The 13,238-nt window shown below is 41.5% G+C and overlaps 1 protein-coding gene and 1 long non-coding RNA gene across 11 annotated transcripts in view; one reads left to right on the forward strand and one right to left on the reverse strand.

The window, feature by feature from the left end:
- Positions 1-13,238, forward strand: part of KMT2C (lysine methyltransferase 2C) — a 328,257-nt gene that overhangs the window by 261,409 nt on the left and 53,610 nt on the right. For 9 of the 10 annotated variants that reach the window (XM_048837560.2, XM_048837566.2, XM_048837562.2 and 6 more), the window contains 5 exons: positions 5,792-5,896; positions 6,248-6,295; positions 7,524-7,661; positions 7,847-7,879; positions 7,966-8,079. In XM_048837560.2, the coding sequence (XP_048693517.2) occupies positions 5,792-5,896; positions 6,248-6,295; positions 7,524-7,661; positions 7,847-7,879; positions 7,966-8,079 (438 nt within the window). The remainder of the gene's footprint in view (positions 1-5,791; positions 5,897-6,247; positions 6,296-7,523; positions 7,662-7,846; positions 7,880-7,965; positions 8,080-13,238) is intronic. The other variant, XM_048837567.2, reaches the window with a different exon arrangement.
- On the reverse strand, positions 1,266-12,492 carry LOC125631228 (uncharacterized). Its single transcript, XR_007354889.2, has 4 exons — positions 12,262-12,492; positions 7,516-7,639; positions 5,212-5,244; positions 1,266-1,406 (listed from the first exon to the last, which is right to left on the reverse strand). It is a non-coding gene; the product is annotated as an uncharacterized LOC125631228 (long non-coding RNA).

Raw genomic sequence — 13,238 nt, forward strand, 5'->3', positions numbered from 1 at the left:
CCTTGTTCTTTACTCTCAGAAACCCCTATTACAACAGATCTTAATGGGTATTTGTGTGCAATTGCTTGTCTTCTTGGAAGAGTTCTCAAGGATGGGGTGTTGCAGGTTGCCACTGTGTCATCCCTTCTGTTCAACATCTATTTGGGACCCTTAGAAGGGTTAATAAGGAGCCATGGGGGTTTAGTGTTTTCAGTATGCTGATGACACCAGTCTATAGGTCTCTGTCTCATCTGACTTGGATGATGGGTTCAGTGCCTCAGCCCATGTCTGGTTGAAATTGGGGCATAGATGAGAGCGACGTGGCTGAAGCTCAATTCAGACAAGACTGAGATGGTGATGATGGGTTGGGGGAAACAGCCAGAAGCGGTGGTGAAGGTGATATCAGGGATTATCACTGCCATTAGTTGTTAGTGTTCACAATTTAGGGTTATTTTAGACTCCCAGCTGCTGTTTGAGGATCGTATTACAGCAGTGACTCAGTCAGCTTTTCCTCATCTGCATCTGAGTAAGTGGTTGCAACCTTTAATTTTGGATGCAAACCTCGCCACTGTTATCCCTGCTTTTGCAAGACCCGGCTATTGCAGTGCTCTCTACCTGGGGCCACTGTCCCAGGGTACAATCTAGACCGATGAACAGCTGTATCCCCTCAGCTCTCCAACCTGGGGTGCCTTTTACGCTGCTTTGCTGTGAGAGTTATCACTCCTGGTCTCCTCTCACATAGCCTCCGACAAGTAAGTTGCTCCCAGTTATAGTGTATGAGTGCTATAGCCAGCCACCCATGAATTACACTGCAGAGTAAAAAGAAAAGGAGTACTAGTGGCACCTTAGAGACTAACCAACTTATTTGAGCACGAGCTTTCGAAAGCTCGTGCTCAAATAAGTTGGTTAGTCTCTAAGGTGCCACTAGTACTCCTTTTCTTTTTGCGAATACAGACTAACACGGCTGCTACTCTGAAAACTGCAGAGTAACACCATCAAATTTCCAGCCCCAGACTTCCCCCCAGAAATGTACATTTTGTACCTCCCAGCTCTCTCCTAGACAATACAAGTTCATATAAAATCCGTCATTTTATTAATAGAAAATGATATGCACGAATCCTGCTATCCCAAAGGGAACTTCCCAAACACTTCAATCCAAACACATTGGTTTACATAAAATAAAACAAGTTTATTAATTACAAAAGATAGATTTTAAGTGATTACCAGTAATGAGGCATCAGAGTCAAAATTGGTTACAAAAAAATAAAAGTAAAACACAACTAATGCCTAATTTAACAAGCTAAGTGAACTCAAAGCAAAGGTCTCTCTCACCACATGTTACAGCAGTCTTACTGCCTGAATTCCTTTCAGTCAGGATTCTCCCCCAATCCAAAGTTGTTTCCTCTGTTCTTCAGGTGTTGTGGGTGCTGTGGGTAGAGAGAAAGGGAGGAATTATTTGGGGCGCCTACTCTATCCTCATAGTTCTTTCTCTTCTTCAAGAATCATCTCCAGCTCAGGTTCAGAAGACATAAAGTCTGTGTGGATGGGAACCCCCTCCTCTTTTTTTGTGAAATTACAGATTTTCACCCATGTCCTCTTTCCTGCCAAAAAATGGCCATTTAACAGGCGATGGTCCATTTGATTTTGTTGACACCTGGCTGAGGCATTGGCTAGCCTTTTGTCTCTGGGGAATGGTTTGTGGCTGTTTCCCCCAGACTGGAACATGTCTTAATAATACCATACAGTGGAATCTTATAACTTTACATGCAGTGTTGCCACACATATTTTACCAGGACATATGATCAGCAAATTACAAGTTTTCAAATGATACCTTACAAGGCATACGTTATACAAGATTTATCATAGTCCTGTAAAAGGGGTGAATATAGGGGTACAGACTGTCAAAGCCCCACCTTAAAACCATTCAGAGACTGAAGCTGGTGCAGAATGCAGCAGCTCAGTTACTGAGCAGGGCATCATACTGGGATCACATGACCTCAGAGCTCCAGGATATACACTTGCTGCCCATTGGTGGAGTTCAAAGTGTTGATTATGACCTATAAAGCCCTAAATGGCCTGGGATCGGCCTCCCTGAGGGGTTGTCTCTCTCGCCAGGCCATACTACCACTGCTGCAGTTAACAGGGTTACCTGAGCTGGATCCCCCTTGTTATAAAAGAGAGGGACAGCTGGAAGGACATTCTCTGTGAGGGCTCTGGGACTCTGGAACTTGTTCTCTCTCTATCCTCCCCGAACCTCTCTTACCCTCCTTTGGTCTGAAATATCCCGTTTGGTGATTATTTGGGCATGCTACAAAAGACATCTGTTTGATATGGTCTCTGGAGGTGGCTGAGGGTATGCTTCCCAGATGATGATTAAGGCAGGTGGTTGGCAGAGTTCCACTGGAACGGATTTTAATGTTGCTGAGATTTAATTCAATTGTATGTATTGTGTAATTAATTATGTGAGACAGCCTAGAGCCTTAGATAGGCATCTTTATTATTTGAATGTAAATAAACAAAAACAAATAAATGCAGCAGAGGAATGAAGTTCACAAGGTAGCAATATAACTGTGTTCATTCAGGAACCCAAAAATGCAGGTAAGTCATTTTTCCTTTTTGCTTGGCATTAGTTTTCATCTCCAATCCAAAACAGCCAAGTGAAGTGACAACTGGTGTCAAGCCTTTGGCTTTCATCTGAAGCAGCTGACCAAAACAACTTGGCAGTTTCCAAGCTACAACTGAACACACATTCAATTTAACTAAAAGAAAAAAAAGTGACAAATATTAGAACAAATGGGAAAAAAGCTCTTTTAAAAAAAAAAAAGTGACAGTGAACACAACAGGAACAGAGCTGGCCAACAGAGAGGCAGTCTAAGTTGTAAGCTCTGTTCAGTTATATCTTTTCACCATGAGCCATTTCTAACTACTTAGATTAAGATTTTTGTTTTAATTAAAAGGTGCTTAAAGTATTAAGGACCGTGCCAAGATAGCTTTATTGAAGCCTAAAGGGAAAACTGCCACAGCATAGAAAAAAATATTGCAGAAAAACTGAAGGGTGCCAATTCTGCCTGGGTGTTTGCTACATTAGGGGACTTTTTTTTCCTCCTTCAGTAACTCTGCCATAGGCCAGGTATGCATGCTTGGTTGGAATTTCATAAAAGCCAAGCATTGACTGCATGTGATTCTTTTAGCTAGCCAGCTAGTAAGCCATCCAGCTATCTTATGTCATCAGCATCACTTTGTGGTGCTACATGAATTACCCAACCATTTGCATGATTTGTGTACTGGCACCAAAATACAAAAGTTAATATGCAAAAGGCAAAATTTTATCACAAAAGCAGAACCAACTTTTGTTCACAGTACTGTACTTACATTCCATAGTCTTTTGTAGCACCAGGTACACCAATTAAATAAAAAACTATCCACAGCTGATATATTTCTGAGGCACTTAAAGTGCTTCCCTCATTAAAATTAGTCCCTGTTCTCTATGCGCAATAATGTAGCTCAATTTGTAGCCATTCTCCTCTGATATATCATCCTATAAATTGCAAAGTGAGCATGAAGCATAAAACGTTACCCAATAGAAGGCAGTACTATGCAAATGATGGGTGTAAATGATTATACAAAGAGGGTCAGGTCTATTGTCTGGTCTACTCTGATTTTTAGCATGGTTCAGGGAAGAACCATTAGGAGTAGTGGGATCAAGTTAGAGAAAGGAAAACTTAATCTAAACAGCTGAAAAAACCTTTAGGTCATGTGAGGTCTAGAAGACTCTGGCGTAGCCTCAGGAAGCACACCCCTTGAGCCAGGTTACACTAGATTGAATAAAACTAAAAATTGCTGCAATGGCAGGGGTTGGACAGTAGATGTCTTTCCTATTTCTAGTTTCTATCATTCTAGTGGTGTGTCTTACTGATGTCCCTCTGTCTCCTACCCACCTTCACTTGCCTCCATCTCTATTCCATGTTAGGTTTCAGAGTAACAGCCGTGTTAGTCTGTATTCGCAAAATGAAAAGGAGTACTTGTGGCACCTTAGAGACTAACCAATTTATTTGAGCATAAGCTTTCGTGAGCCACAGCTCACTTCATCGGATGCATACTGTGGAAAGCACAGAAGATCTTTTTATACACACAAAGCATGAAAAAATGGGTGTTTACCACTACAAAAGGTTTTCTCTCCCCCCTCCCCACTCTCCTGCTGGTAATAGCTTATCTAAAGTGATCACTCTCCTTACAATGTGTATGATAATCAAGGTGGGCCATTTCCAACACAAATGCAGGTTTCCACCCCCCACCCCCAGGAGAGTGAGTTTGTGGAGGGGGGGGGGGGAGAAAACCTGGATTTGTGTTGGAAATGGCCCAACTTGATTATCATACACATTGTAAGGAGGGTGATCACTTTAGATAAGCTATTACCAGCAGGAGAGTGGGGTGGGGAGAGAGAAAACCTTTTGTAGTGGTAAACACCCATTTTTTCATGCTTTGTGTGTATAAAAAGATCTTCTGTACTTTCCAAAGTATGCATTCGATGAAGTGAGGTGTAGCTCACGAAAGCTTATGCTCAAATAAATTGGTTAGTCTCTAAGGTGCCACAAGTACTCCTTTTCTTATTCCATGTTACTGTCTACTCTTCATTTTTTACTCCTGAGGTACTTCTCCGGGTGGTTTCAGTAGTCTTTACTTTCCCTGATAGACTTTCTAAGTTATTCTGGTTTATTTGTCAAACTCATCCTATTGGAATGCTTCATGATATTCAGTGATTTGTGTTGAAGTGTTTATCTGCAGATATTTTTACCTAGAGTTAACTATCAATTTGTTTACAAATGTGTAAACTGCCTCAAGTTAAGGCTAGGGTGGACACTTCCCAAATATTCAATCCAGGCTAGAGGTAGAATCTGATCCTGCAAACCATGTACTTATGTTCGTAACTTTATTCACAAATGAATATTTCCAGGATTACAAGAAGAAATAATTATTACAGTGAACTAAATGCCATGGTAGCCAAATGATTATAAATTGCAGGGTCTGAAGATACTTGTGAACATAACTTCCCCATCAGTAGTAAAAATTTAAATTTCATCTTTAATGTTTACAGTGCTGCCAGCTCTTGCAATTTTATTGTGAATCTTGCGATATTGGGTGTTTCTTTTTAAAGCCTTAGATCCTGGAGTCATATTATTTTGAAAGAAAGCTTAAATTTAAAAAAAGAGGAAAAAAAGGTGTGTTTCTTACCTTCATAGTTTGCAGAGAAAACCCAAGTGTGCCCTAAACGTTTAAAAAATAGAAGGCAAATAAAAAAAACATTGTTTTTGTTTTGTTAAATGTCATGAATTTTAAACCACTCATGATTTTTTGACACTTTGAGTTATCAATACAGTTGATATTTGCCAGGTATAATAAATATAGCTAAAGAAAAACTTCAAATGTGATGTTCCCTCAAAAATATAATTAATAAGAAAATCACTCTCATAAAACAGAAATTTTTTCCCCAGCCTGACTTTGATTTATTTTCTCCTTATACTTATGTGCATTGTGGTTACCTAAGACATTCTTCCATATTATGATATACTGAATTAGAGTTGGTTTACTTGTTTAAATTTGTGGGATTATTGTTTTCTCTCTCTTTTTTAGAAATTCTCCCTATATGTTTTTTCCCAAAATCATCCAGTCAGTCTTCCTTACAACATGCTCATTCATTACATTTACTAAATTTAGGAAATTGCTAAATCCATGTAAATCACTGGACAAATAATTTAATAAACATGTGAGTGTCATGGTTGTATTGATTTTTAGTTTATTGTATCTTACATAGGTAGTTCTGATGACCCTTTGGCTGACCTTTCAGAGGTCTTGAACACAGATGATGATATTCTTGGAATACTTTCTGATGATTTAGTAAAGTCTGGAGATCACTCAGGTATGAGCTTTTAACGGCTCCTTGGTGGCTGTTTTCTTTGTTCTCTTGATTATAGACACATTTCATGTGTTATGTTCACAGGTTATGTGATGTATGGCTTTGATATTTACATAACTGTTTTATCAATTTCAGAAGGACTTTTATCTCTTCTTTTACAAAAACCATAAACTCTTTAGTATTTTGTTTTATTCAGTCCTTTGCTTTGCTGCTTATAAAGGAATAAAAACAGCTGCTGATGTCTATCATACCTGCGTAGCTTTTTCAGCATGCAGCAGTGTATGCTCTTAGTTTATTTTTCTTTTTTTTTTCTCTTGTTATAATCATCCATTTTATCTGGTTTGGGTCCTGTAGGTCTTGATTTATGCACTTTCCAGGTTGAGAACTCACCCTCCCCATTTGGTAAGAAACTAAACAATGGATGACCCATGGTTAGAAGTAGTAATCTTTCCTAGTGGTTTCAGCTGAAAGAACTGTTTGTGCATGCATAGATGTTAGTGCATCATTACTCTGTGTAACTAATCCATGCTTTCATTTTTTGCTATCTTTCTGGTTTGTTTGAGCCAAGCACAATTTACAAAACCTGCACTATGCACTTGATAGACAGTTTTCTTTTGAATTTTTTGAATACATTTGCTATTTTTGTGTGTTTCACAATGCAAAACTATGCATTTCCTTGCTTTCTTTCATATTTGACAGTATTACACATAGTTGTATTAGTGATATATTTGTTTTTAATTTAAAAACACATCTTAATTATGCCTATGTATAAAGCATGAATAAAAAGATTGTCAGTCTTTTTTTAATCACTGGTGTGATGATTGATCACTTTTACATAAAACTTCTATATAAAAACACAGGTTTATGATAACTAGAAGAAGCAGGCTACATTATTTTAAAGGTGCTTCTTAGTTGGAATTTGGTGCTGCAATACCTTTCAAGTGCTAAAGTCACTTGTGTACAGTAGTACCAAGAGTCTGTTGCTTCTGAGATATTTTTCTTAACTTTTAAAAGGATATAATAAATGTCACAGAATAAGTAACAATTGTATTTTCTCAACACCCACAACTGTATTTTCTAATTTAATGCAGAATATTTTAGCCCTGTTTTGAAAGTAGAAGCTGCTGCCATTTTAATATAGGCCAGATATTTACTAGTGTGAACTGTATTTTAGTAGATATTTAATCTAACACTGGAGGATTCAGTGAGTTTTGGGGGATACTTAAGGTCAAAGGTAACTTCCAGTCAGGTTTAAAAGTACCTGCTGCAGGAAATTCCTGTTTTTAAAATAAACAAAATAAAAAGTTCTAAGAGAATTAAATGTTTGAAAACATCCTGTGGCTAAATTTAGAAGTCCCATTACAACAAAATTTGGTTCAAAGTCTTCTAATTCTAAGCATTTCATTAAATTAGATGCCTTCCTCAAACTATGCAGCAATCTAAATTGGATATTTTCTGTTTGTTATTGATGTCTTATTTTCCCTTGAACATCAACTTTTAGATTTTAGTAGATGGCTTTAGTTTACAACTAAACTGTAACCAAAAATCATTTTGGAAATGTTTTATGCCCTTTGTCCTGTGTCAGTAGATTTCCTTGTTTACGGCTGACTTAATATTCTTACCTCTTCAGCTGGACTAGATATTGGTCCCATCTCTGACGATCCTTCCTCTCTGCCTCAGCCAAGTGTCAATCAAAGTTCACGGCCCCTCAGTGAAGAACAATTAGATGGAATTCTCAGTCCAGAACTAGACAAAATGGTCACAGATGGTAAAATGTTTGTCTTACATCTTGACTTTGTAGAATACTTAAGCAAATGCTTCCTATTTTCTATTATAACTATGTAATTTGAAATTAGCCTTTGCAATTGTAATTACAGAATTAATTTTATTATGTTTTATCTAGGAGCATGAAATGAATTATTGCTAATTTTGTGTTATTTTTACTTTGCCCAGGTGCAATTCTTGGCAAACTGTACAAAATTCCAGGTATGTGCTCTTGAGCGTTGCTGTCTTTTTTATTAAATTTAGTTTATATAACCGAACCTGCCAAGTTATGCATATTATTTTTACAGAGCTGGGAGGAAAGGATGTGGAAGACTTGTTCACTGCTGTACTGAGTCCTGCAACCACTCAGCCAACTCCTTTGCCACAGCCTCCACCTCAGTTAATGCCTTTACACAATCAGGGTATGGTCTTCTGTTTCTTTTAAAAACAGGCTGTACAAAACCAATTATCTATCTTTCATAGTATAAATATGATGATAAACTATGCTAGGGTAAAAAGAAAAGGAGTACTTGTGGCACCTTAGAGACTAACCAATTTATTTGAGCATAATGAGCTACAGGTAAATACTCTATATGCTTTATTTCACAAATCATCTTGTAATTGAGTGTCTGATACATATGTGAATGGATTTTGATATCTGAGAGGAAAAGCTATCTTTTGTTAGACAGACTTTTTGTGGAATACTGGAGCTGTTCCACCGGGTGACTGTGGTATAGTACTGTAAGTGGTCTGCAATAAAGCAGGGCTCCTATTATGACATTTTGTCTCATTGCTTTGTCAGTACATCTAAGCACACTCTCACGGTGAAGAAGGAGCTAATCTGCCCCTTAATTGTAACATTTTTGTCTAAATGTGACAGTGCCATTCAGTCTAATTTCTGTAAAAAAGGTTAATTTAAGAAAATTGACTGGCACTATTCAAACAAGGAAGAGAGAACTAGCATAATTTTGCAATATTTACAATAACAAAAAATGCAAAACCAAATCAAATTTCTTGTTTCTCAAGCCATGATTCCAGAAGAAGGCTGGTTATCAGACTTACTTTATTTAGTTCTACCATCTTGGATAGATTTTTCTGAGAAAATGCTGGAATAAGTATCCTAGAATTCTAGGTTTTCACTCTGAGTGCCCCATCAATGGTATTTCATGAGCTGTTTACATGAGGGGTTCCCAGGCTTTGTTCCATGAGCCGCACCTGTGCAGCAGCATTATGCACTGCGGCCCACTATTAACACAGTTCTGTCAGGGAGAGTGGCACCATGGGGCGTGCATGGCCCCTCACCTCAGCAGGGACCAGGGCAAGCAAGAGGGTGAAAGGGCCAGGCAAGTGCCACAGCCTGCTCCTGCCGACACCCTCCACCTCAGCAGCCCGCTGAGTGCCTTGAGCTCATTACCTGGAAGCCATGCCCCAGTCACTCACCCAGCACCTTAGCATGCCTCACAGGCACCAGGGAGGAGCTCAGGGGTTCAAAGGGCTGGACAGAGGTAGCCGCTCAGGCTGGGCCTGGCTATTAACTGTGACAGTCCTGATCACAGCATTGTCCAGGAGGAAACAGAGCAGCACTGCTGAGCCCAGGTCCCTGGGAGGGCCGCGGAGCCGATACTCCAGGGGTCCTGATACCCACAGACCATGGGGTGTGCAGGCTCAGAGTGGGAACGGCAGCAAACCTTCAGCTGCCCTGAGTGCCACCACCTCTTGGCCGTCCCCATTTCCTCGCCCGGCATCTCTGCTTCACCCTCTGTCGCCTGCTGGGGATGCTGGACTCCTCTGACCCTGGGTGAGGATCATCGCCAGCCGCGACTATGCCAATGTGTATAGTTTTGGGGGGAGCAACAGCCCCCTACCCTACCCTACCCTACCCCCAGTGGCAGACCACCCAGCACTGTTGTGGCCCACTTGTAGGTCGGGGCACACAGTTTGGGAACCCATGTTTTACATAATATCCAGGTGCATAGTTAAAAGCACTCTTTTCTCATCAGCCATCATCTCTAGTAGAGTTGGCACTCGCTTAGGTGCAAGCAGAGAGCCCATTATGATGTATTTGTGCTTCAGAAATCTATTCTAGTGTCTAAATTGATTTCAGTAGTGAGTAATTCTAGAACCACCAGATATCTAAGAAAGGAAAAAATGATTTGTTTGTTAATGTGGATGAATTTCTAGAAAAATATAAGACTTCAAAAAGTTCTAAAAATGAGATAATTTAAAGCAAACGAGAGGTAATAGATTACATGGCCAGTTTGTTCCTACGTCATGTCTGCACTAATATTTTAATTGTACAAATAAAATGCTCTGCCCTAATAGTTGTGTAAAATTGCTAGACTGAATATTTTATTGAAATATTGAGGTACGTTTGACTAGATTTATTTGTTTCATTGATAAGAGTCTTGAAATCATATGTTGGAAAACTTTACCCTGGTATACCAACTGTCTCTGAAGAGTCGATTCCTAGTTAAATGGTTAATATTTATTCAAGAATTGTAAAAGGAGATAGCCTGCGGTGCCTCTATGTTTGTTATCTGGCATCATGGATATGTTTTCCTTTTCTTTTTCTTGATTTAGCATTGGTTCTTCTTCAAGTAGTGTCCGTATGGGTGCTCCACTGTAGGTGTATCTGCCTCCCTGCGCTGCTGATTGTAGAACTTCGGTAGCAGTGTCCTTTGGGCCCGCACATGTGCTGTCTCTCCTCCTGGTGCGCCACGAGGCTAGCCAGCATGCACCAGCACGCCCCGTCCTCGGTTCACTGTCCTTGCTCGCTGTCCTCGGTTCCTTCTCAACTGCCCCTGGCTAGAGCTGGAGCCTTTAGCTGTCCGTTAGTAGATCGTTAACTCTCCTTTTCATTTGTTAATCTTTAGCTTTTAGAAACCCTTTAGCCTCCTTTTGACTTTTATTTGGCTGTGCCTTTAAAAAAAAGAAGAAGAAAGAAAAGGCTTTGTTCTTGTGTAGACCCTCAGTGGCGGGGGACCCCCTTGGACAAGGCTCTCCAGGCTTCAAGAAGTGTTGCACTTGCAGCGAGACGATCCCAGTCATGGACAAGCACTCCCAGTGCATTCGCTGCCTCAGCGAGAGCCACATCCAACAAAAATGTTCCCTCTGCAGCAAGGACAGAGGGAGCAGAGCAAGGACAGCTCCTCTGTTCCCTCTGCAGCAAGGACAGAGAGCTCTGCCAGAAAATCATCTTTATGGAGGCTGCTCTCTGACCCCTGCCCTCCGGCGGGCATGACTCTTCCCCATAACCTTCGACTTCAAAGGATAGTGGGTTGAAGAAACGGTCCAGGGACTCCTCTCACAAGTCGAAAAAGAGAGCGAGGAGTCCCCTCAGCGAGCGCAGGAATAGCCGAAAGCAGTCACCATCTCATTCAGTATCTTGGGCACCGCTGACACTAAGATCATCTAGCACCCACACCTCATGGTGACCCTCGGTGTCCGGTACCATTGTTAGGCCCACGGACCCTTTGGACATGGGCACCGAATCTTTGGTACCTAGAGACAAGGGCAAACACCCTAAGATGCTCCTGGTACATGAGCTGTCATCGGTATCGCCCATCCAGCACCGGAGAGATCAGTATGGACAAGGTCCCCATCTCCCCCAGCATTACCACTGACACCAGGATGCTCAGTACCAGCAGAATTCCATCAGGTCAGTGACCCCGCTATGTTGGAAATTCCTGACTCTCCGCCCCTCGGTGCTGAGATCACAGCACCAAGTCATGGCTGACCAAGGGGTATTTCCCCACAATCATGCTATGCCCCTCTGATGTCCAGTGATGGATCATACAGCGAGCTGGAAGGGGTTTCTCCATACTCCTCCTGAGCTCCTTATGGGACCCAATATCGACAGGGTCCAGGAATATACCACCAGATGGCACTGTCACCATCTTGGGTACTGTCACCCAGGAGCACCTCCATCAGGCCCTATGCCACCGCAGTGGTCATTCTGGGGCCCCTGTGCAGCGCACCAACAGCCTACTTCGAGGGCACTGAGCATTGTCCAAGAGTCTCCCAGTCATGCTCCCTCGGCTACAGCATCACAGGCCTCAGAACCCCAAGAAGTGGAGGAGCAAGAGGTGGACACAGAGGAGGAGGTCACACCCAAGGCCATATCCTCTTTCGCTGGATGAAGCAGTCGTGCTGTCACCACCTTCCATGATGGATGACTTCCGCTTGTTCCAAGAGCTGGCGAAGAGAGTCGTGGAAACCCTCCTCATACCATTGGAGGAGGTTAAAGATACGCACCACCAGCTTATCGACATCCTCCATGCTACATCTACCTCCATCAGACAGTGCTACCAGATTTGTAACATGAACGATCCATACACAGTCCAAAAGATCTATCTCATCGTCTGTCGTCTTCTTTAAGAATGTCCCCATCTCAGAGATCTGCAGAGCGGCAGTCCACAGTTTCACAGAACATTATGCAATCACTAGGGACTCTGCCTCTGATGTCATTTTTAGCTTCACAGTACTATAATCTGTGATTAAACCGACCACAAAGTCCCAGCCCTCCAAGGGGGGTACTGCTTGGATTCGCCCACAGTGGAGCACCCATAGGGACGCTATTCAAAGAAGAAGAAGAAATTACTCACCTTGTGCAGTAACGATGGTTCTTCGAGATGTGAGTCGCTGTGGCTGCTCCACTATATCTCCCTCCTCCCCTACTTTGGAGTTCGCACTATGATTCTGTGGTAGAGAAGGAGCTGAGCACGGTTAGCCCACACGGCTTTCTATCCTCATGGTGCAGCACGAGGAGACTGTGCATGTGAGGGCCCAATGGACACTGCTACTGAAGTTCTCCGATCAGCAGCGCAGGGATGTAGATACACCTATAGTGGAGCACACATAGGGGGACACAAGATGAGTAACTTCATTGTCTGGCTGTAATCTGAGAGATCAGAAAATAGTAATAGCTGTTGCTGAAACACCAATTCATAATATTTGCTATGTCTCCTTTGGGGGAGAACTTTGAAGGCTAGAAATATCACAATGGTTGGCAGCCTGGGATACTGTAGAGCTGTCTGTGTGCCATGTTCTAGTCTTTGCCAGTTGCCAACCAGACAATCTCAGTTGCTACATTACAGCTGAAGGGGCTTAGCTTTTATTATTGTTATCTATTACAGTAGCACCCCTAGGTCCCAATAAGGACTGCGTCCCCACTGTGTTCCTTACCCTCATATCTGAACAACCACCAGTTACCTCTGTTGTAGAAGCAGGAGATCCTAGCTGCTGGTTGTAGGCCCCATGGATACCCAGTTGCCAGTAGTAAAAGAAAAATATGTTCAAATAACAAAGGATTTGGGGCCTGCTGTGCACCCATATATAGAAGAGTTGTGTGCACCTTTTGGTGAATTTTAGGTTGTTTTCCATTAATTCATTTCCAAGTATTTAATAATATATAACCAAGTAGTATTAACTGATATTCAAATCACTAACTAAGTAAAAATAAATGCTCAAAGTTGCTCTTCTATTTCCCCACCCCAAAAGATACATATATATAAGATGGAATAATACAACACAGTCTGGCCTGAGATATAAAATCAGTTAAGTTGGGAAATTCTCAGAGAAT

Source organism: Caretta caretta, chromosome 2, assembly GCF_965140235.1.
Source record: "Caretta caretta isolate rCarCar2 chromosome 2, rCarCar1.hap1, whole genome shotgun sequence".
Lineage (NCBI taxonomy): Eukaryota > Metazoa > Chordata > Testudines > Cheloniidae > Caretta > Caretta caretta.